Source organism: Numida meleagris, chromosome 2, assembly GCF_002078875.1.
Source record: "Numida meleagris isolate 19003 breed g44 Domestic line chromosome 2, NumMel1.0, whole genome shotgun sequence".
NCBI lineage: Eukaryota > Metazoa > Chordata > Aves > Galliformes > Numididae > Numida > Numida meleagris.
Genome location: NC_034410.1, coordinates 22,617,644 through 22,642,047, shown reverse-complemented (window position 1 = coordinate 22,642,047; position 24,404 = coordinate 22,617,644). Strand labels below are relative to the sequence as shown.

General features: G+C 38.3%; 1 protein-coding gene across 1 annotated transcript; it reads left to right on the top strand.

Moving 5' to 3' along the window:
- HEPACAM2 (HEPACAM family member 2) lies at positions 1,253-22,630 on the top strand. Its single transcript, XM_021386575.1, is given in 10 exon segments — positions 1,253-1,291; positions 1,293-1,347; positions 5,441-5,791; positions 6,656-6,940; positions 13,187-13,483; positions 16,360-16,485; positions 16,571-16,595; positions 16,718-16,755; positions 17,615-17,688; positions 18,999-22,630. Coding segments are annotated over 10 exon segments (1,392 nt in total). The 5' UTR covers positions 1,253-1,267; the 3' UTR covers positions 19,116-22,630.

The window sequence follows — 24,404 nt, the reverse complement described above, 5'->3', positions numbered from 1 at the left end:
TGGATTAAACAGGTTACAAACAACAGCCCTGGGGAGGGCAGGGCAGGGGGCACCTGGAACCCTTGCAGATATGCACAATACTCTTTTCATCTACTGTCTTGTGTCAGGCATTGACATTATTTCTTCTGGGACCACTGAAATAACCCTCGTATTCCTTACATTTGATCATATTGATCTGGGCGTTTTCACTCCCCTTTAACTGAAGCAGAAAGCAAGCATTCATTCCTTACAGCAGTGGCTTAGCACTCTGCAGGACCCCAAGCACCAGCACAGGCACAAAGTGAGGGGGATCAGTTCCCTGCTGCCATCCGGCCTGCACAAGGCAGGAATTTGTTCATCCGTAACAGCCTAAGTGCTGTGTAACGAAAACTGAAAGTGTGTTTTTCTATGGATAAACCACCTCTGCTGATGCAATTATTTGCTGTTGCAAACTGTTACTGCACATGAAACTTGCAGGAGGGCTGCCTGGTGTGCTGCTGATTAGATTTGTACAGTGAGTGGCAGCCTTGGACAAAATCCAAATCATACATTAATATTAATATTAAACCGATGTAAGTTCACTCAGAATAAACAGTAATCAGCAGCTAACTCAACAGCTCTAGTAGGTTGTGCACGCTAGCTACAGGACTCTTTGTTAGAAGGTTTCTGATGGACACTTCACATTACAAGTTGCTCAGAGGAGGGGAACAAAATTGTCTCCATGTTACAGATATGTTGAGGAAGAAAATAATGATTTAGTCATGGCTTTGTATTTTTTTAATACTATTTATTAAAAAAAAAACAGAAGAAAAGAAGAGACTGTCACTGGAAAAGGTCTCATTGGAAAAAAAAAATTCTAAATACTAATTGGAATTTACCAAATACTAAATACTAATTTGGAACGAGCAGAACCATCTGGCAGCATAGTATTTTTTATGAAACAGTGTGACTAAAGGATGTTAATACCTATATAACCTATGTGCTGGGTGTATATGCTTATTTTTGTTAACTCAAGGTAGTTTGTATTATTCTGCACCTCATTTATTATATTCTCTGTCATATTTACTGCGGTTGCTGGGGAAGGGTCATATTGAAGTCAGAGGCAATGAAGATGGGTGCTCATCTAACAGGTGCTCCACTCCCTTTGTTCTGTGTATACACATATTCAAATCAGATAGGGCTGGGGACAGGATAGGGCCTGTTAACTCATTGCTGATTTTCCTAGCAAATAAACCAGCAGGTGCTGGTCCCAGCTCTGACTTAGTACTGAGAAGAAGGTGGTGTTTGTATGGGACAGGATGCTTTCATGGAGCCCTCTAGCCAGCTTATTTTGTGACTTAAAGTGCCAAATATATTTTCTGCTTGTAGGTAAGAAATAGCATGTGTTATATTTGATTGTCATTGTGGAAATTTGATTTGTTTTTATACTCCTAAATTTAAAAATATTTCTCTTATATTGTCAGATATTTTAAAAAGGTAGCCTGTAAGTTTTTAATCAGATAGTGTACCCTATTCTATGAATGGAACTGAAAATTTTAGAAACTGACAAAAATTAATGCTGCATATCATCTGTAAATAAAACATTGGCATTGTTACACATCTTTTTTCCTGTTTTGTTTAGTAATTATGCATAGTGCATTGTTTTTAACAAGTAAGACTTGACAGATTCTGAGCCAAAGTTTACATAGATGTTACACATCTCTTTAAAAATGCATTATGTTAAGACAGTGTTGATAGGTTATTCTTCAATTCACTATGATGCATTGTATTTAATACCTAAAATTTGTATATATTTCAATGTACTTTGTATTAAAACTAAATTAAGCTTTCAGTCAACTGAAGAATGTCTTGCATTTACAGTAGATTTGCTCAGCATTTGGTTGTAGATTTCATAAGTGTACCTTTGTTATCTGTACACTTGATAAAAAGCAGGTGTTCTATGCACTTTTACAGGAATATTCTGTGATCAAAAGTTAAAGAAAGCTGTATTTCTACAAAGTCTTGCAATTCATTTTTTATGTATTTAATTGTTTTTGAAGATATCAAAAGAGGGAATATATGATATTGCGAATATGTTACATACTTTTCTAATTCTTGTGTAAGGACATTTTTTCTTTTATCTTTTTCATGAACTTCGTATAGTCACTTAGTTTCCTTGATTTTGAGCTAAATACTTTGTCAACAGCTTTGGCTTCTTAGCCATAGCAGTTTTTAATGAAGATTATCAGACTTTAAAAATGAAATACCTGTCTGATAAGAACTTGGTGAATATTCAGTTCTTTATCTCCATTACAACTTTGTTGAACATTTCTGATTAAGATTCTACAAGACATACTGGCATGCACACAGAATGCTTTGGAGGCCATTGTTTTTCACCAGAAAGTTTCGTCTTACAGTCTTACTCAGATAGAAACCTTTCCTAGTGTGAGAAATGCGTAGCTTGCACCTTTTATCGTGACAAAAATCAGGTGCTTGGAGTGTGACACAAAGACCACCAGAGGAATTGACCTCAGAGGGCAGAGTTAAGTCAAATAATGAAGCTTGATAGAACTTGTTCTTGGAGAAAAATTCCAAACTTGGGAAGAACATGCCTGAATCCTTCCTGCTGCAAACGGGGGTAGAGGAATAGCAGAATCCGTAGTCCATTTTATCTTCTTCTTTTTTTTTTTTTTTTCAAGTGGACATATTTGCAAAAGGTTTGAAAATTATTGCCATGGACCCAGTGACATCGTACACAAGTTCAGGGATTTTGGAATGCTAAAAAGCTAAATGAGCACTCAGGAAAAATGTAGCTGAGGGTCTGACTTCACTGTGACAAGATGTGCATGTTAAATTCAGAGAATGATAAAACCTCGGTAAGGAGGTTTCAGTTTACGCAGTAAACTCAAAAGTTATGTCATAGCTTTTATTTAAACTAAAGCTGCAGCCCTTGTTTTATGTCAACAGGGATCCTGTTGTGCTTGCTAATACTGGTTGCAGCAAAGTGAGAAGGAAGAAAACACAGATCACTGAGCTCCAAATGGAGGTCATTTCTGTACAACCCCTTGTTTTATGGGCATTTTACAAAAAATAGTTTTCAGAATTCTGTCCTCTGAAAAATATCTATTATTATATTTAGAAACCTATAGGGATATGTTTGAGTTGTATGGAATTTGTGCCTGACAAGAAAGAAGTAAATTTTGGCACATTGACTTCTTATAAAATAAGTCTAGTGTTCCAGACCACAGAAGATTTGATCTCTGTTAAAGCAGCAGTCACCCAGCATTGCCCTTCTCTAGTAACGGCTCTGAGCTTCAGTGGCTCTCTCTGAAGCCTCTTCAGGGGACAGCAGCACCTACCGTCACCTAGAGCCGCTCCCTGCTGGACAGCAATCCTCTGGCTGGGAATAGAAATGGGGCTTCATCCCTCACTTTCCCTCATCTTTGCTAAAAAAAGTTCCCAATGTCTTTCCATGCTGTTGAATGGAGCCACGTTTTCCCACAAATTAAGTGGAATCAGGTTGAAGTTTATTTACAGTTTCTATTCCCTACACCCTTTTTTTTTTTTCAACTGCGAAGAAATTAAGTTATTCAGCCACCAGTTTCTTTTTCTTCTTCTGTGATGGTGATAGCATTTGTTCTGATAGTCACTGTTATCCTTCTGCTCACTAGACCTGCTTGGATTTTGCTCCTTTTCTGCACAAAAAGATCTGTGAGAAATATCAATTGTTACACATATTTTGCGATTAGCACTGCAGCTGTTACTGGCTTCTTGTCCTACAACACCATCACTTACTGTCAGCTAGATAAACCCCAAAATTGAGCACTGTCATGTGTAAGGAATGAGGAAGGATATGGCCAGATCTTTTCATTGACCATTTACAGATTTCCCAGTATTTGAAGAGATTTCTTTTACTTCTTTTGGGGAGATTTAAAAATTGGAATGTGTTAGGCTGCTTATATGAAATTTACTTTCCCCATTAAATATTTTGTGAAGGGCTTTACTGAGGAATTATTTTCTCAAGTGGAAAGTAGCAGTTTAATTTTGCTTTGCATTGTAAGGTTTGCAGGGAGGGAACTCACCTCTGTTAAATATTATAACAACCAGCAAAACTCATCTCCCATTGACAAGAGTCAGCTCATCCCTAAGAGTCAAGCAGCATTAAAAAAAAACTGTGCAAGAACAACACACCACAGATACTTTAAGAAGTAGAGGGGGAGGAGATTTCAGTTTGATGTGCTTCGATTGCTTCAGGTTTTTTATGTTGAAAAAGTTAAGAGTGTGCTTACCGTGCTCCTGTGCACCCTCCAGTTAAATATCTCCATATCTTTTCTATCCTTTTTCTCCTATTTTGTCCCATTCTCCTCCCATCTCAGCTGACTCCCTGCTGTTCTTCCTACACCAGTGTCCATGCAACCTGAAGTCCTCTTCCTGCTTCTTCTTCAGTCCCCAAGAAGTTGGGTTTGTGGGTATTTCTGTCAGGAGGTTAAATATCTACCACATGGCTGCTTCCCTTCGGTTCCTCACCTTCGGCAATGCTGCGAGCCATCCTAGCTGACTAGCGTTGTTCATCTGTATGAAGAGTGAGGCAAAATTACTCATTTTTGTGGAGTTTGTCATTTTCATTGACTATAAACCTCACTAGTTGCTGAATGAACAGAATATGATCAGAGCTTCCTTAGCAAACTTGTGTGATGTTCTATAAATCTGCCTGAGGATGGCAGAAGGAAAAACAATTCTAAAGGATGGGAAAGCCACACTAGCTGAAGGGGGCCATTTTACATCCTGAAGGTGCAGGATTCCTGGAGGACAGGATTCATCATGGGACTGGAGATCTTGGTCTTCTGCATATCAGCAGAAAACCTTAATTCTTCTTTTTCCTACAACTGTAATATGTAATTTTTGCAAGACTAGTTATGCTTCTTGAATTTTGACTGGAGCATAAGGTGCAGCTAATAATAACTATGTATCATTTTAAATGGAGAAATTCATGAAAGTGAGCCTCATTAGATTTTTCAGTTGGTTTCTCAGTATAATTGGCAAAGCAACATTAAGAAATTTCTTTCAGGATAAAACAGGGAAAAAAATCCTAAATTTGAGGTTCTAGTCCAAGACTATATATACAATACAAGCTCTGCAAACTGGTAATATTTTACAAGGAAAATATTTTAAGCAGTAAGGTAAATTCACCCGTCCTCATTTTTGTCAAACTTTCAACAGTTTTTTATAACCAGGAATCAGAAATATCCTTTCAGCTTTGGCTTTTCATGTATGTTAAAGCTGGGAATCTATAGCTAAATCCTACCCCAATTAAGTCAGTGAGCATTTCCCCATTTCTTAGTTGAAATCTGAAACATAGTCATAAAAAAGTTTAAGCTTTAACTCTGAGAGTTTTTTTGTCTGTGAGAGTTCCTCATTTGAGTTTGCCAGTGTTCCCATTTGTGTTCTGGGTGTCTGTGTTTGTTCTTTCATTTTTATGCAGGTATTTGTTCTGCCTTGAAGCTGACAGTACCATCTCATACTATCCATGGTATCGAGGGGCAACCACTCCAGCTCACTGTTGACTACAATTTCAACACTACAGCTTGTGAAATCCAGATAATTTGGCTGTTTGAGAAGCCTCAGAGTAATCCAAAATACCTTCTTGGCTCTGTAAACCAGACAGTAGTACCAGACTTGGAATATCAGCACAAGTTTACCCTCATACCACCTAATGCATCTTTGATGATCAATCCGTTACGTATCAGTGATGAGGGCAATTATATTGTAAAAGTCAATGTCCGTGGGAATGGGACAATAGCTGCCAGTGAAAAAATTCACGTAGCTGTTGATGGTAAGTTACTAAAATGTAGCATCTTCAGTTTGAAAATAAAATGTCCATAGCTCTGAAATAATGGTTCTTGGAATCCAATTACAGTAGTGCATTATTTAATCTAATAGTGCACAAGTAGGTGCCAAGAACTGAGTTATGTAATTTTCTACTGCTGGAGTATGTCAGTATGTCATCTTTAAACAAATTTAAGTTAGCTAATATTTCTTGATCTTAAGGAAAACACTTGAGGAGTCTCAAAGCCATTAATTAACATGAGAAATATAGGAAGTAATGTTTCATAAGGCTCTGCTATACTATCAGTCATGAGGATGTATCAATTTCCAATGAACTGCAATTTATGGATTATATGGAGGGAGCCCTGTCCCTGGTTAGACTGAATTAATTAAATGAATGAGACATTAATGTGATAAAGTTGTAGCTGCCATTCCACTCCCATGCCTGTGCCAAGCAGCATCCATCCCCACGACTTGGCCAGCAGTGAGTTTCAGTCAGTCTCAGTCATGCAGCACTGCTGGGGAAGTCTCTCACTGGGGGCAGCATCACCCTTTGCACTCTTTTCATTGCTGTGGCTGCAGGGATTTGCTTGTGATACCAGAGTTGGAAGAAATGGTATACCCAACTTCAGCCTGTGCTGTATAGTCGGTAATATAAACAGTCTAGTTTTATTTAAGTACTGGGACAGTTCTTACCAGATGAGAATATGGCCTTCTTTTTTTTATTCTTTAACCATATTTAATAAACACACTTTGAAATATGAATACTTACCAGGGAGGAGGATGGCTGTTATTTGTATCATTTTGGCGATGAAGACTGTAATGTACTGGTAGTCACTTTTATAACTCTTCGTATCTCTTTCTTTTATAGTTCCTGTCACACAGCCGATTGTGCACACTGAGCCATCTTCAGGGGTAGTGGAGTATGTGGGGAATATTACATTAAAATGCACCGTGGGAAAAGGAACAAGAGTAGTTTACCAGTGGGTGAAAAATGGGAAGCCTCTCCTCACTGGCCCTAATTATACCTTTTCATCAAACAATGCAACACTTCTGATTGTTCCTGTTGCAAAAGAAGACATTGGGAACTACAGCTGTTTGGTATCCAACCCTGTCAGTGCAATGGAAAGTGAGAGAATTGCACCAACCATATATTGTGAGTATATGAAATATTCATAATTACCTTTGTGTAAATGATCTGGCTGGAAAGAGTGCCTGTGACTATGGAAAAGAGACAGAAAACAGTTGAGAACATTATATGTGAGCTTGCATTCCAAGTATCTTTGTAGCAGCTGTAACTGACAATAGTGTTATAAAAAGTCACTCAGTGTTAAGTAGTTGTAAAGATTAATCTGAAGTGCAGAATCCACATATGAACTTTAGGTGTTCTGCAGTGCAGGCATCTTCAAATCTGGAGGAGGTGTGACTCAGGGGAAGGCAATCAGAATTATACACAGAAAAATGTTGATTAAAATGGAGATAGAAAAAGGTATCCAGAAGCTGGGTACAGGAAGCACCAGGCTGAAGGATTTGCTACTCGTGGTATTCCTCAAGATCATTTTGAATCCAATCCTGTTTAATACTTTCATTACTGATATCAGTGTAAAGACAGGGAGTACATCAATGAAGTTTACCTATGACAATATACTGGGAGGACTGAATGACAGAGTAATAGAATTGGTATGAAACCTGTTGGCAAAAACTAAAAGGGCATACACTTGGAGAATAAAAATTATTAATTTCTGCTGATAAGATGGAGATTTGTATGGAAATAACAGAGGGAATGAATCTGACTGAGCTGATCACAAGATATCTAACATGCAGTGTCATTCAGGCATAAAAAAGATGAAATCGTGTGTAGAATACTATATAGAGTACCTCTGCAACCCAGAGCAATGATCTTGAACTGTACAGAAACAAAAGGGGATGGAGATCCTATTCACGAGAACAGGCCAGGAGAACGCAGTTTGATTGCGCAAAATAGACTCTGAAAGGAATGTTTGCTTTTCACATGAAGTGGGAAACATGAGAGAGCAAGACTTATGTAAAGATTTATGATGACTGAAGACAATTGACCATAAGACAACCATATATTTTGACTGGAAACGAGATGTTTTCCAGCTGTTGAAGTAATGAGGTTCTGCAAGAGCTGTGCACATTACTATTGCCATGGGTTGACAACTGTATGAATGGGATTCTGTGCTGTGATGGGTTACTGTAGCAGAAGGCTGATGTCAGTGGTACCAAATGTCCCTTCCAGTCCTGTGTTCCCAAGGTTTCATTCATGCAATTTTAAGATCATATGCTGGTCCTTAGAAAGTTCAGAGGCAATTTAAGTTTTGGTTCATTTATTATTTTGTTGCTGTTGTTTACTGCTGATTTGCACAGGTCCCCCAGTAAGTAGTGCTGAGAAAACTGTAATGATTTAGTGTAAGTGAAATGAGATTTTTGGCAGTTCTGACTCAGCAAGTAAGGTAACGCTGAAGCCAAGAAAGAGTGCCCATCCTCTATCTGGCTTGAAACTTTCTGTTTCAGACAATGAGGGATTTGTGTGCCTCAAAACCTTTTTTCATCTGTACTGGCTTAATAAAAGAAATTAAGTCTCTCTGCAAATATACCTTTTTGTTCAATACACCTCATCTCTGTGAAAAGCAGCTTTTCAACAAGCTAATTTAGACTACCGGTGTGAGGATGAGAAAACTGTCAAGCTGGAGATTCCTGTTCTGAAGATCTAATAACCCAATTTCATGATCCTGTCAATACTCAACTGCTTAATTTGGGGATATGAATAACCCCTTCAGCCAAAGTTGCCATTGAAGTGTCTGTGGCTATAAGTAACATCAGGATCTAGGTTAGACCAATAATATCACAAATAAGCTGTAATAGGCCATGATGAGCAGGCTATGATGGCCTCAGGTTCAGCTCATATCATTGCTTGCAGGACACTGCTATGAAGTATTTTTAAGGGTTTATGCTGGTGCTCTTTTAAGGTGTTTGCTTAAATGATCTCTGAGCAAGTTAAGTTTGTATTTAGTTAAATACAGGTGCAGGGAGTGGAGCTGGATTCCTGCTGCACTCTCCTGCTTCTCTCACCATGTAACCTGGCAGTGGGGCAGACAGCCTATGCCCTCTGCCCAGCCTGGCCACACTACCAGCACATCAGCAGCTACACCTCTCACTCGGCATCCTCCATCTTTCTCCTAAGGTTATGCATTCTGCAACTTACTTATTTATAATTATAAGTTGGAAGAATCAGATGGTAGTTGTCTTGTATCTAAAGTAGGCGTGAGGGGGTGTCCCTGCATTGCTCAAATATTGCCTGAAGTGAAGGCTAGCAAGGACATTGTTAGGAGACAGCTGATCCCTTAGGAGCACCTGGTAGAACCGACAGCACTGCAGACACAAAGATGAAGGAGCTGCCCCAAAGAGTCCTTAATGGTGTAGATATGAACTCTGTTTCCACTCATTGTGGAGAGAGAAATCATGATAAAACATTCTATAAGGAAATAACCGGCGCTGGTGGAGTTTTATTATCATCGTCATTATAATTATAATTACAGTAATCTCATTCTTTTCTCAAGGTAGCACATTTTTTAATATCTGCTTTAATGTCTGCTTTTCTCACTTTCATGAGCTAGGAGTGCCCCTTACACATATTTCTCTACAGAGGATACTTACTCAAAACATGGGGAAGCTACAGCCAGCACAACTTGACAGCTCTCTTACGATGCAATAAAGTCAAACCAGGCTAGAAAAATTCCTTTCATTGTCGCTACCATTCTGACTGCTATGTTCAGCACTGGGATTTCTGACTTGTTGCCGGCAAAACTGGCTCCAGAACATTTACTGCACTGATGGGTGCCTGGAACACTTGCAGTGACAGGATATGTTCCCCTTACCCTTAGCTCGTGTACTGTTTCCTCCATTCTCCCTCATTCAGCCACATGTATTTTCCTACAAATTTGGAAAATCTTTCCAAGCTCCAAAATGAAAACTTATTTTCAACCTACTGCTTAGCAGAACTTGAAACTTCAGTTACTTCAGTGTCCACATTTCTGAAACCTCTTGTTGCCTTATGATTTTAATACACTAAAATACCTCTGATTCAGTTTTTCTTCACATATGAAGATAATGTTAAAAGTATTTTAGAATGGACTTCTTATTTCATCCGAATTGAGTTTACATTGTGTGTAACTTAAAATATGAAAAATATGAATAAAAAACAATCTAGTACTGAGAATTTACATTGCTTACATTGCTATCTAGATTCCACATCCAAATTTGTGATGGGAGTTGGGGTTCTTTCCTCCTGAGCTATACCAGTCCCATAATTCAGTCCAGCTCCTGCTTGCTGAGGTGCTGGGTCCTCCAATGAGCAGTTGTCAGTACCACTGGCCCCAGGATCCCCACCTGCCATATGTCATTGCTGCGGGGGAGCTCCTGTAAGTGATAAAAAAAAAGGTCACTCACAGTAAATACCTGCCATCTGCTTAGAAACTACAGCAGTGTCGTGGAGATAGGAGCAATTGGAAATATTCCCACAGAGCTGTAAATTGTTACCGAGAACAGGTGATTTATTATTTTACAAGTCATTTAGTTAACTGGCCTCACTGAGACAAGAGGCTTATTACTGTTGGGAACAATGTGGGAAGAGAGTAGAACTGGGTGATCAATGAAGGCAGCCACTCTGCTTTTTTTGCTGGGAATCAAAAGTGCTTCATCATTTCTCATTAATATTGTCCCACTTCTCCATTAGCCGTGATGATAATGCAACACAGAACATTGCTATTGCAGAAGCCTGAAGCAGAAATAAATCATTTCAAGAGTGGGAGAAACTGCTGTCATGAAGGCTGCAACAGAAACTGTTGCACTGTGGTGATGGAGTTGAATGTAATAGATTCAGTGGGATTTCCTTCCTTTGGATTTCCAGAAGCCAAAAAATATTTAATCTCGGAGAGGAAACTGCTGATTATCTGCTTTTCAGAATGGCATTTGAAGCTGTGGGTACTCCTTAACTACCTGGTGTGTAGGGATCACAGTGATGTATGCACAGTCCAGAGGAGGCAACAGGCTGAGCCAGACCCTGCAGAAGGGTCATCTGATGGTACCTTCATCAGGGATGGACTTCACCAAGGAATGTTGCTTTTCAGACTAGCCAAGATTTGGCTATTTCATAAGAAAACCTTTCTTGTTTTTTTTTTTGGTTTTGTGTTTTGTGTTTTTTTTTTTTTCAGCAGCCAGCATGTGGCAATTTTATCATTGTTTCTTTTGATTTGTAGCTTTTGTACTAAAGTGTGGTCGCATTGTTAGAGCTGGCTATGCACACTGCACTGTTATGGCACTGATACAAAAACAGAACTCAATTCTGATTCTTTTTTGGCAAATCTCCTGTCATAGTGAGGGAGTGGAGAGACCTGTCAGCTGGTCTTAGCATTAATATCTGTTTACATCTGCCAAAGGTTATATTATCAGTGAAAATAAAAGCTAATAGCAGAAAGAAAATGTTGGGTAAGAGGAATTGCCTTTCAAAGCACCTGGTGTTGTATGGGCTCTGCACATACAGAATTCTTCATGTGAGGTAGGGGCAGTTAAGCTGATGTAGTGGTGACGGCTTTGTAGTTTCCAGAATGAATTTCCACAGATGTATCACATCTGTGATTCAGATGTTATGGAGCCCATGAGCAAGGAGATCTGCATCTAAGACAGCAGATTTTTAGAAACGTCTTGATTCTTCCCCACGGCACCTGCGACATGAATTCACATTGCCCAATAGTATGTTAGACATGATGCTGGGTCTTAAAATGAGACTGTAAAAGGCTTATCACTAAAACATAAGCATAGAAAATAGAAAGCTTGAAAACTTTCAAATTGTAAGTTGAAAGCTTGAAAACTTTCAAGTTGTAACTTTGTAAGTTGTGCAATATGCACATTTGGCTAAAAATGGACTCAACTGAGGTGTGGCAGTCTGCATTTTCTTTCCTAAACCTTCACAAATATAGAAAGAAAATCACAGAAGCATGCAGGAAACAGCCTGCATGCAGCTTGCTTATGTGCTCTTGACGCCTCATAAAACAAGGTGGACAATCAATAGAAGTATACATATTACAAGTAAATCTAGCGTCAGCCTGAATTTCCTGATAAGAAATAGCCAGTGTTCTTCTTCATACAGCATCAAATTGCACATTCAAAGCCAGCAGCATGGTTTTAATGCTTATGGACAACCATAGGAAGATGGAAATATGACTTGATCACGTTCAAATTGACATAATATTGACTTATCTGTCTTCTTGCAATGCCATTTTGGAGTCACTTGACAGCAGCTTTACCGAGCTTCAGGGATCTCACCAAAGAGAAGTCACCTGTTCATCCTGCAGTTTCTTTTGGTTTCTTTTAGCATCTGTCAGTAATAGATCTGTACGTTTTTGACTGTGCATGTAAGCCCCCAGAGAATTATCAACATTAAAATAATGAGTTCTTTTGACTGGAAAAAAAAGTTATTTAATAAGGCACATTTCAATTATTTTATTCTTTCCATTATTTTTTATACTCAGATCCTTGTAAAAATAGATTTTAACATGGAAAGACAGGGGAAAAAAAACAGGATCTTAAATGATCTACTAAAAATAACATGGGAAATGCTCTTATCATATTTAGATATATTATTTCCCTTCTCATTTTCCTATGAAGATTGCCCTAAAAATTGCAGCTCAATTTTCTCAATAATGAACATGACTACTGGACAATATATTTCCCTTCTAACTATATTCAGAAACCTGGCTGTCTAGAGTAAGGCACAAGGGCTTCCTCTTGAAAGAAACCTGAATGTTGAAGTAGTTGAAATATACTAAAACAGGGGAAGGGTGAAGTTTATTTTAGCAGTCATTTATTGAAAATATTTTCCGAAGTTATCTAAGACACACCCCACTCTGAAGTACTCCTCTAGGATAGTTGTGCAAATTATTATTGTACTTCTAAGTATTGCACTGACTGTTTTTGTATTTCAGAGCTAATTTATTTACTTTTAAATATGAAGATAAATGACTTATACCGATACGTTTGGCATTTAAGTAGAAAAGGTCAAATATGCCCAGGAAGACCTGCTTCTTTACTTCACAACTTTTCCAAGTGTGTTCAGTCTCCATTGTTTTTACAGTACTGATCAGTGCATAAACCTGTGCAGTTTCCCTAAGCAGCAATTAGCTCAGTATTAAGCAGGCATAGTCTGAGATCAAAGATCAAATCATTGAACAGAAAGCTTGTTAATTGAAATAATTGAATCGAATGGCAGCTATTCTAAAGGCTAGTCCAGTTTAAAGTATCTAAGTGCTTTAATCTAAAATTTAAATATATAAGCTGATTTTAATTTTTCCATTATGTTTTGGTTTTATATTTTTCAATGCAGATGGACCTTATGGACTCCGAGTTAAATCAGACAAAGGTCTGAATGTAGGGGCGGTGTTTACGGTCAGCGTAGGGGAAGCCGTACTGTTCGACTGCTCGGCAGATTCAAACCCACCAAACACTTACTCCTGGATTCAAAGGGCTGACAATACCACCCACGTAATCCAGTATGGACCCCACCTGGAAGTTTTGTCTGATACAGTGGCTCAGAAGACAAGAGATTACATGTGCCGCGCTTTCAACAACATGACTGGAAAACGAGATGAGACTCACTTCACAGTGATCATTACCTCTGCAGGTAAGAACATCAATTCCTGGCTGTAACTATAGCTTCTGAGATGACTGTCAGCCCCAGGAAAAGGAAATTATTCTTAGAGAGAGAACATATGTATGAAGTCTTGCTAATAGTGTATTAAGTGAGATTTTGAGCACTGCAGGGATTGAGGTATTACTTGCAGCGTGTCACAGCTTTGGACAAGACCCACCAAGATACTGAAGTTTTGAAGGAGTTTGACAATAAAATATATTTAGCCATCTCATTATGGAATGAGAAAATGATGTAGAAACCTGCTGGATGCCAGGACAAGCCCTTCCTCCCAAGGGCAGATTTTGTCCAAGGCTCGCTATCTCATTCCCTGCCTTCCAGGAGCTCAGAGCTCCAGGGCCCCGCGGTGATCAGTGCATGGGAGAGTCTCAGGCATATGGCACCGACTGGACTAATCAGCCACAGACTTAAGAGTAACGGGGGTCTTTCTCCCTGTGTGATTAGGTATTAAAAGAGCCCTAGTTTACTGTATGATGATAATACAAGCTGTGATGATGAATTAATAATTTTATTACAATCTGCTTGTAAAAATTAGTTTTCTTTCATATTTAAGAATCTATGAATTATTAGCTGCTAGCTTCTGCTAAATATGTCTCCTGTATTTCCTATATTTTATAACCTCTGTTCCTGCATCAAATTGTGTTAAACAGCAATAAAGCGATGTTCCAGGAAATGTCCATAAGCACACAGCTAAGAACAAGATACTGAGGAACTCTAATATCCTTTACTAATAAGGATCAATATCAAGTCCTTTTTCAGATAAGGACTATATAAAGTTAATGTTCAAAGAGATGCAATCTATTGCCTGCTAGAAAATTTAACAAAGCAACTTAGCTAGTGTAGAACAAAGAGCTCAGCCATTTGTTAGTAAGGTAAACAAGGGAGGCAGATGTCCATTCTTCTGGCTGGTATACAATCATCACAAATCCATGGAGTTAAGTATGCTGAAAGGAAGATAGGTTGCAATTTTGCAGTGAGAATGCTGCACTTTAAAGGTTGCAGTTAGTGGAGAAAGAAAATGCAAACAGAGCTGTGTGTCATTAGAAATAAGACCGACATTTCTCCAGGAAGTTCGTGTCAGCTACAATATGGATGTGTATATTCATCAATAAGAATTAAGAAATTCAGCCAAGTTCTCCTTTCATAGACCAAAAAGGGAAAAAAATCCAGAGCTTCATGTTTAGTTGCACTTAAAAACCTACATATCCTAATTAAAAATGTTTTGCCTAAATGAAATTTTTCAAAAAAAAACAAATCAATTTCCCCTCTCTATAGCCATTCTTGATTTATTCATATAGCACTAAATGCAGATGTTGAGCCAACACATTGCAGGACACTGGCTGAACCTAAGTGGTATGTATTCACCCACCAGACTAAACCTCAGTGATACTGCCCGGGCTAAATTCTGCTTAAAAATTAACACATTTTTTATAGAATTAAACATAATAAACAAAGACCATGAATATTCTTTTGCATCCCTTCTACCTCTCCTAATAATCCTGGATAAAGAGCCTGACTTGTGCCTTTCAAAACACTGGCAATGTCCGTTGCACATTGAACGACCCAAAGGGTGGAAGGTTATCAGTTGTCATAAAGCATTCAGTCTGGGCTACATCAACTATATATAATCTGCACTGGTTTCTCTTCTTCTCCAAAAAGGTATTCTCTGTTTTCATGTGATGATTTTCAGCCAAAAAAAAAGGCACTTGAAAAGGTTGGGTATATGGTTATAATACAAGAGACTGTCCAACATGGTTTCCACAATGTTATTGCCTGTATACCACTACCTTTGTGATATTTGCACTTTATGAGATATTTCATTTTATTTATTTAAGTAAGGGCACAACCCAAGAGACAAATAGCAGTTGTGCTGGTGATTAGCAAATTGCCCTTTCATGCATGGGGTAGGAAATACACACAATGCAAGGACTGTTAGTTAGATAGAAAGGGCTGGCTCCAGCCTTTTGAGAAGACAAAACAACCTGTAGGGAAAGGAAGAAAAACTTTATCAGTAGGCAGTTTGCTATGAACAGGAACTGTGCTGATCCACCTTAGCTCTAGAGATGAGGGAGCTTGTTGCCTTCTGCCTGCTACAGTGCTGGAAGAGAGAATCTGCCCTGCCATCTAGCTAACTATGGGCTACTATATGAAGAAGTAACGTATAACACAGCAGGGAGGCATAAAATACTGTGTATGTGAAATCTCCACGGCCATGCTAAAACCAAATGCACCATGAGCTTTCCTAGGTCACCTTTTCTCAGCAGTTCCTTCCCAGCTAGACACAAGCTGCAAATGTGGGAACTTCCAAGCTTTCTGCTGAGAAAAAAATTGCAGAGCCAACCAGCCTGAGGGCCATCTCACACTGGCACACAGGAGCAAACCTCTACTGAAAACTACACTGGGCTCATGAGTGGCTGTGGTCTCAGTGCCATGGCTGGAACAAGAAGGGCACCTCTTCCATTTGGGCAATGAGTTTTCTGGTGCTCAGAACTTCTTGGGAAATATTTTGTGCCATGGAAAAAGAAAAAACAGTTTCTAAACAAAACCTATTTCATCTGCCTCAAGAGTCAGTTAATGTAGTTCCCCCCAGCAACAACACATCGATAGTGAAATAACAGGGAAACCATGACTGTCAACTGACCTTTGGCCACAAATATACAAATGAAGTTTTTATCCTTAATTTAACTTGCCGGTTACCATCTAGACAATAAAAGCATTTAAGTTGCTGACTTGAAACAATTTTCAAGAGTTTTCTTCACGTGAATTTATAAAAATGCATATTTCAGTATCATAATAGCACTTTATCCAGAACAGGAGACTAAATACAGTACTTGTCTTTTTTGACACAGGACTGGAAAAACTGGCCCAGAAAGGAAAGTCTTTGTCATCTCTTGCAGTAATAACTGGAATTTCATTATTTTTGATCCTAGTTATGAGCTTTCTATTCATATGGAAAAGATATCAGCCACTTAAAGGTATGTAAAAGTTAAGCATGCTCCGGCTATTGTTTTGGAACATTAGAAGATAAAGAATGATTTTTCCTTTTTCTGTTCTTTTCAGTGATACAACAGAAGCTGCAGAGAAGGTATAAAAATAAATCATTCTTACATTTTGAAGTCCTTTCCACTATGAGAATTGAATTTATCTTATTAACTTTCTTCCCTTGTCTTTGGACACCAAACTGAAAAATGTGTTCATGTTTTCTAGACCAGAGACTGATTACAGAAGGGCACAGACATTTTCAGGTAATGCTAATGGAAGAAATGTGAGCATAAGGTCAAATTTTATTCTTGCAAAAAATGAGCATCTCTACATACAAAGTAAAAGAAGGATAGGAAGTATGGTTTTAACTCAAGTTGTAGACCTCTATGCCATCTTTCTTAAGATAAAACCAAAAGGATGACAGGTCAGTGTGGGTTTGGCTCCTGTTTAGAGTTCCTGGTACTATGTATCCTGCTGTCTTGAGCTCAAGCTGTTAAACGAGGTTAGAACCGCTTGTGTTCCCACTTCTCTTGCCAATATGAAATGAGTGTTATGAGTGATGGCCCAAGAGACAGCAAGTCACAGATCTGCAGGACAGCGGCGAGTTAATGAGGGTAGATAGGCAGTGACCCTAACTACCACAAATTGCAGCTGAAGTCCTAAATGCAACTCGTCAACTGGCTAGATAATCATGTTCCCTTTTTTTTAATCTCAGCAAGATTACACAAGATTCAGGTACTACTGTCTCACATTACAGTGTAGACGTGCTGAGATTTTGCTGGGCTTCTTGTCTGTAGGAAATGAAGACAGATGGGTCTGTTTAGACTTTCAGCAAAGGCAGTCTCAGTGGCTCCTGCAGAGCTGCTGCTGAGGTTAACCAGAAGCTCTGCACTTGGTTCCAGGCACTGCAGATCTCCAAGCAGTGTGCACACCAGAGAGGCAGCTGCCCTGCCTCACTCCAGGCCAGCTCAGTGGTTTAAAGTGGTTTAAAGTAGATCAAACAACCAATATGCAAACTTATTTTTTTAATTAGAGAAATGCGTTTTCCCATCTGTACTTAAACTTTTTCAATTTCATATTACATCTTGATATGTTTTTCATTTTTGTTTGTTTTAACTTTAGGACACGAAAGTGCTTTGGATGATTTTGGGATATATGAATTTGTAACTATTCCTGATCACGCCAGCGGTTCTAGGGTATGTGTTTTTACATCACAGTGATAGTTTCCTTTCTGTCTCTTAAGGAGCACAAAATATCTGCACTCTAGTCCTTTTGTCCGTTTGCTCCTGTTGCTTTTCACAGATGTTTTTATAACACACTAGTCACTCTTGCTTATGTAGTATTTATTCTTCCTTTACTGTGTTGCTAGTTCAGTATCAGCACAGTTCAGTAGAGAACTAACCAATCTCAAAAGAGAACAAGCTCAATCCAGTTACCCTGTATTGTAAGAATATGAGTAGTGTTGGGTAGATGGGTAGCACTTAACCACTCGCTGCCCTACAAGAAAATTAATTGTTGCAGTGACATTTTCTTCTGTATTGCTGCTCACACAACATACAACTTTGACAGTTCAGAAAAGCTTCAGGGTGTATTTAAAGTATTGTTTGTAAAAATAAATATCAGCTATATAGTCTGATGTCAGACGATGAAGATGAACAAGAAATTGGCCCACAGATCAGACCCTAAATCATTCCAGTCTTAAGTACCCTGTCATCCCTAGGGCTGACCATACCACACATTCCCATCATTGCTTACGTATCCTGCAGAATTAGGGCCTTGGTCAGGCAGAAGGGGTGACCAGAACAGAGTGGATGTGCAATTAAATTTATTCTAATCTCCAGCACAATTTCAAGAAACAGCTGTTTAGAACTGTGGCATGCCAGATAGAGTCAGCATTTGATTCTGCATTCATTTTAGTTTGCAGAAAATGGGAAAGTAAGAAAGTAGAGATGATGAAGAACTGGAGTTTGGGCATAGGCAGAAAAACAGTGGAAAGTCCTGACGGACTGGGAGTCTAGATGTTCTATTGACATAAGAACGGATTCATATACATAACATATTAAAAAATTTCATTACTGCTTTTATGGAAATTTCTCACAGTTCTCTCACGCCAGTGGGAGTTTTCTACTGAGCTTTCTCTGAATATTTTCTCCTTTTTCAGACTTCATTCACTTACTTCTCTCTTTGATTATTGAATGTTCCTTCCTTGGCTTGTGGTACAGTAATATAAAATATTTGCTGTATTAAATGCAAAAGCTACATCCTAAATCTTCTTAGATTCAAATTGATTTTAAATGTACTGCTTGTATTACTATAATGTGATGAAAACTTACGCAGAACAGAATGTGAACAAAGAGGGATGAACTTTTGCATCCATGCCCAAAGTGTTAATGGAGAAGAACAGATCTGTTGTTAAAAAAAAAAGATAAGTTACATTATCAATTTCATTTCTGTTGAACTTTTATCCATTTGTACTTATAGCAGAAACACTCTTTGCTACTTTTAGGTTTCAAGTCAGTCTGTTCGCGGCTCTGGCAGTGTCCCAGGCCAGGACATGCTTAGTACAGTTTATGAAGTTATTCAGAATATTCCCAGTCAGCAGCAGCAGGACCATCAACAGTAAGTTACAGCCTGCATGCATGCACGTGGTAGCTCAAAAACAAGGACTTCTGCATGTGATTGAGACAGAACAATTCACATGTCTCTCACTGGCTGATTCCAGTGAGAGACTTAAAGCAGCAAAAAGATGCAAGCTACATCAGCCCCTCCACTGATTTGTGTACAGTCCCCCACCTTCCTTCAAGACTCCAGCCTAACATTTTATCATGCCTCCTTTGTCTAAGTGTGAAGAGTGAGAGTTAAGATCTTCAAATACCATTTCAAGGGAAAATTCCCAAGTGCTTTGAGAGGTTTCATAGCACTGAGTTCTGAGCAATTCCCACTCAGTAGGTTAAATCTTCAGTCAAGGACCTGTCAGCCATGTTCCAAAAAAACTGGGGGGTTTTCTTCAATGCTGAAATTGGTCAGCTGACTGACGACCAAAGATTGTTTGCAGTGATCACAGAAATACTAACAGGCAGTGCTTCGTTATCTGAGTAGCTGATATCTTAATTTGGATCTTAACTAATGATTTAGAGCAAAATCAGTAATGTTCAGCAGTACCCTGGCTGGTCGTCCTGGTTTTGTTCAAATCACCTTCTTTGTAGTACCTCTTGGCTTAAGAATAGCGAATGCACCGTAAAGTTTTTGTTGTGGCTGTATAGCTGCCTTAAATCTGCTTTGAATATTGGCAGTCTTCCTTAGAAAGTAACAACAGCTCACAAGACTTTATTTGTTAACAACCCTATTTTATCACATTTTCTATGTTTTTACTGTTCGGCTTCTTAATGGTTGAAAAGACGAATACATATTCTTGCAAAAATACTGATGAGTTGGCTGAGTATGTGACAGCATTAGAGTTCAGTATTTACACTACTAGAAATGTGCAGGTTACAATTGCAACTGTGCATCTAAATTATGCATTTGTAACATGCTTATAAAAGAAAGCTGACTGGTGAGGAGCTAATAATGAATTACTAATGACATTTTTGTATTGATCAGATTTTTAAAATCAGATGTAAAAATAGCAATCATAAAGTACAATTTCTTCTTAATCTTATGTCTCCCATCTCAACTTTTTTCACGGATAAATCACTCTTCTAAATGAATGGGTTCAAAGTGAAGGTAAATTGAACTTTGTGGCAGTTCAGATTTCTACTCAGTATTCTGTAGTTGTAGAGGACTTATTTGCATAACCACGTTTCACTCTCTTCATTTAACCAGATTTTAAAAAAGAAGCAAGGGAGCAAAATTTCCCCTAACAAAATCAGGATGGGTCCCACTGAACATGAGAAAGGGGAAATGACTCAGCTTAGAGAAACTGCTCTTGTGAATTTTCCAATTCCTGACCTGCAGCAACGGAGCACTCTGACTAGTGAATAAATCAGGATAATAAAGTCGATACTTGGTTTTGCAGCAGGATGCTTCAGCACTGAGTATAAGGAAAAAGTAAAAGACCGCAAAACAGGGAATGTAGCTGGGGAAATAATTCCAAACTCTTGTAGTGCTAAGCAATGCAAGCCCATGGATGGACTCAATGGACTTGGTATGCAGGCATCTGTAGGGTAGCCAGCAACATACATGTAGAGTGGGACATGATTTGCCTGCATTCTGCTTAAAACAGGAGTTTCTCCTTGTGTAAAACAAAATAATGGATGTTGAGGTAGTTGAACAGGTTTGCTGCGCAAGTGATGATTTTGCTCATATTCTCAGTGGTCCTGACTGGGAGTGCTGTATTTTCATAATTTTATTAGAATTAAAATCATGGAAAAATAAGAAAAAAATAATGGTTTCATAATTCAATGCCAAGATTTTCAGCCTGAAAATGGTTTGAATCCTCTCTATGAACCTAATGTCTGCGGTGTCAGCTGATGTTCTGTCTGTTGTTATTGAAATCCCAGTGACAGTGTTGGCAGATTCTCAGAGTACGCAATGCAGAATGCTCTGGGAATCACTTTTTCCTAACACTTTTCTTCACACTTTTGTCATCCTTTTCATTCAGACACACACATGCACCTATGCCTCTGAGCACTAATTAGCTGCAAGATGTTTAGTTGTGCCCCAGGTCTTAAAATATAATAATACTGCTGGAAAGTAATTAAACACTTAAACTCCCCTGGGTTTGGACTGAGGGACTCAGTATCTAATTGCAGTTAAAAAAAATGACCTGGGCCAATAGCTGGATTGGCACTTTTAGGTTTTATGGTGATATTAGTTGCTGCATGCAATGTTATTTTGCAGATTTGTGCCCTCTCTCCAAAGAATTAAAGTGGAAATGTGAGAAATGTTTTTGAGGAAACTGCCAAGCTCTGTCTCTGGGGGAGACAGTCACAGGATGTTACGTGGCAGCAGCATATTCAGTAATTGCATTAAATGCGCTCCTTGCACATATTCTAATATGTGCAAGTTTTATATTCTAATATAAATCCTGTGACAAACTGGACAACAAACGTTGCATGTATGAAAGAAATCAGCAAATGGCTGCAAGGGCTATCAAGCAAGTTTAACCAGTTCTCGTACGTAAGCACTGACAGTTCACATTGCTGTGACTCTATAGCAGATGCTGAGTGCATTATTGCTGAAACATATGAACTTGAAATATTTGTACCGAGAAAGCATAATGTGGTGTGCTGCATTAGCTCTGATGGCATAATTTATTTGTAGCTCAGACAAGTCTTGCCACTGGACTTATCTTTCAAAACTGGAGATTTTATGCATAGTACAAATTCAGCCAAATATCAATGTGTCACATATATGCCTTCAAAGCTATCATTCATGCTAAAGAACTGTTCTTGTGTGCTTAGAACTGCTGCTTTGGGTATATGTTTGAAAGTGTTTTTTTAATAAATATGAATAAATAAAGGAGGCATTGTGGACAACCATTATCATGTCCATTCTTTCCTAGATGTATATGAAGGCACGGGAACGGGAAACCAAAGCATCTGAAAATACAAAACTGTCTTTTGTTATTGAAAGGAAATGCCAACAACTCTAAAAATGGCAAAGGCTTACTCCAGCTTTTCTTGAAATAACAGCATATCTTCAGATTTTGGGTGTTCTGATTACCTTTATTTTTTTTAACTTCTGTTTAATTGGTATTTTCTTGAAGAATATATCTTTTTTCATTTTTACAATTTTTTTCCTTGTTCTTGGATACAAGAAAGCAAACAGACAGCTTGTACATTTCACTGTAATGATGGGAGGGAAGGACATGGAGGAATCAAGCCCACAATGTCTCCCATGCTTTTTTTGTTTCTTAAAAAATGCAAACAAACAAACAAACAAAAAACGTGTATGGGAGTTATTCATTGGGGTAGATTTTTACAAGAGAAAGTCTCCACAAGAAGTAATAGATGCAATATGTCAGATTGCAAAAGACATTTGAAGTTTAAAATAAATTCATTATTTTAACTCTTTCAGTGCAACAGTGTCTTTAATTTACCAACTTAAAACTGATCTGTAAGGCAGTTATAGCATAAAAATGTACATATGTATATTATTCGAAATAATGTGTTCTTATTAAATTGTATTTCCTTTGCATTTGAAGTGGTTCTCTACTGCTGCCGAAAATCCTGGTTTTCACTGACTAGAAGAGCAAGCAATATTCAGATAATTTCTGAAAGCTACAGAATGTATAGGCTAGTATAGGCTATTTATACATTACAATTATACTTCTCCAGGGCAAACAAAATACATTTTAATCTCTTTATACAGACGATGTGCCACAAGCCCCTTTCCTTCTCCTGAAGATCTTTTTAGCAGGTGTCTGAGTCCTGCAGGAAAATTATTGTATCTGTATTATTTGCGCAGGGTCAGCTATTAGGAGGCTTCAGTTAGCTTCAGCTGGGCAAAAGGGGAATTATAACATGAATTTGAATAGTCTATACACATAAAAATGAAAAAAAAAAAGAAAGTACTTTAGTAGCAACTAATTTGGAGGCAAATTGTTAGGATGAGTAATGAGAAGCATACAGTGTGCTCATCCTTTAAGAGAAGCTGTGAGGGGTAATCTAAAGGATCCAGCATTATGGAAAATATATGCATTTTTATAAGCACTTCCTGAATCCATGTTTACCATACATTCTTTCGGTCTCCTTCTTTCAAAGGAGAAGGCAAAATAATACACTTTTCTGTAAATACTCTGATCTCTTAACACTGAAAAAAAAAAAAAAGGGAAACGTATGACTTCTCGAGGAAGAGAGATAGCACTCTCCCTGGTGGTAGTGGCACTTCTGAGGCTTAAGGGAAGCACTGAGGTCATCTCACAGATAACATGGCTTCTGGATTTCCTCTTTCAGAAATAACCCTCTGACACAAAAGAGTCTGGCAGGGCTGCAAGCAGAAACATTTGTGCAGAGCTCTTTGAAGAAGGAGAGTTTTCCCAAAGGATCAAGGAGCTGTGGGCCACCCTCCAAATTCCTCCATTGTTCATTCAAATCTGACTTTAACTGCATATTTGAAAGTGGGGCAGACCTGTAGCATGTGCAAACTCTGAATTTCACCCTCTTCTCTGCTCCTCACTGGAGAGGACAGCGTATTTTAATTGCTCTAAAGTGAGCACAGAGATGTTTGCAGTGCTCATTACCATTCTGTCCTACCACATTTCATGTCACTGCAGGTCCAAAGGGAAAAAAACAAAAACAAAAAAAAAGGTGATGGTTTTAAAGAAATAACTCCATCTCTGTAGACTCCGTGTTTAAAACTGCCTATAGAGTACATTGTTCCGAGTATTTTCTTGACAAACAAAAATAAATCAGGTCAATATCAGTTCCATTCTTTATTATCATAATCTGACTTCAGGCACAGTTGACTCTCGCCTAAATCCACTGAACATTTGATTTCAGAACCTGTGCTGATGTCTTTCGACGAGAGATTAGCAAGCCATTTTAAGTTAATCCACCATTAGTGTGAGATGGCTTCAGTAACCTAACATAAAAGTGCACCCTAACTGTCTTTCATACTTCTGCAAAGTACCTGTACAATGTTTTAGAAAAACAATCTAAACAATTGAATTCTGTGGGTACATGTACGGATACACATTTTCACTGGCAAGGATAAACATCACTGGGTTTATAAAGAAGGAACAAAAACGCACCTGTTGCGACAGCCTCTGTGTAAAAATGTGGGGCGTGCACAGCCAAGTTCCCATTCCCCACAAACAAGAAATGTTTGCTGGCAAAAATAAAAACAAAATAGTAGGGAGACTTGTTCTGCTCTAAAAAAGAAAAAAATGTGTTTGGCTTAAATAATTATTCTAGCTATAACAGCAAAAGTAGCTCTGCAAATAGAAGTATGTTATCTCTGAGTGAAAGAG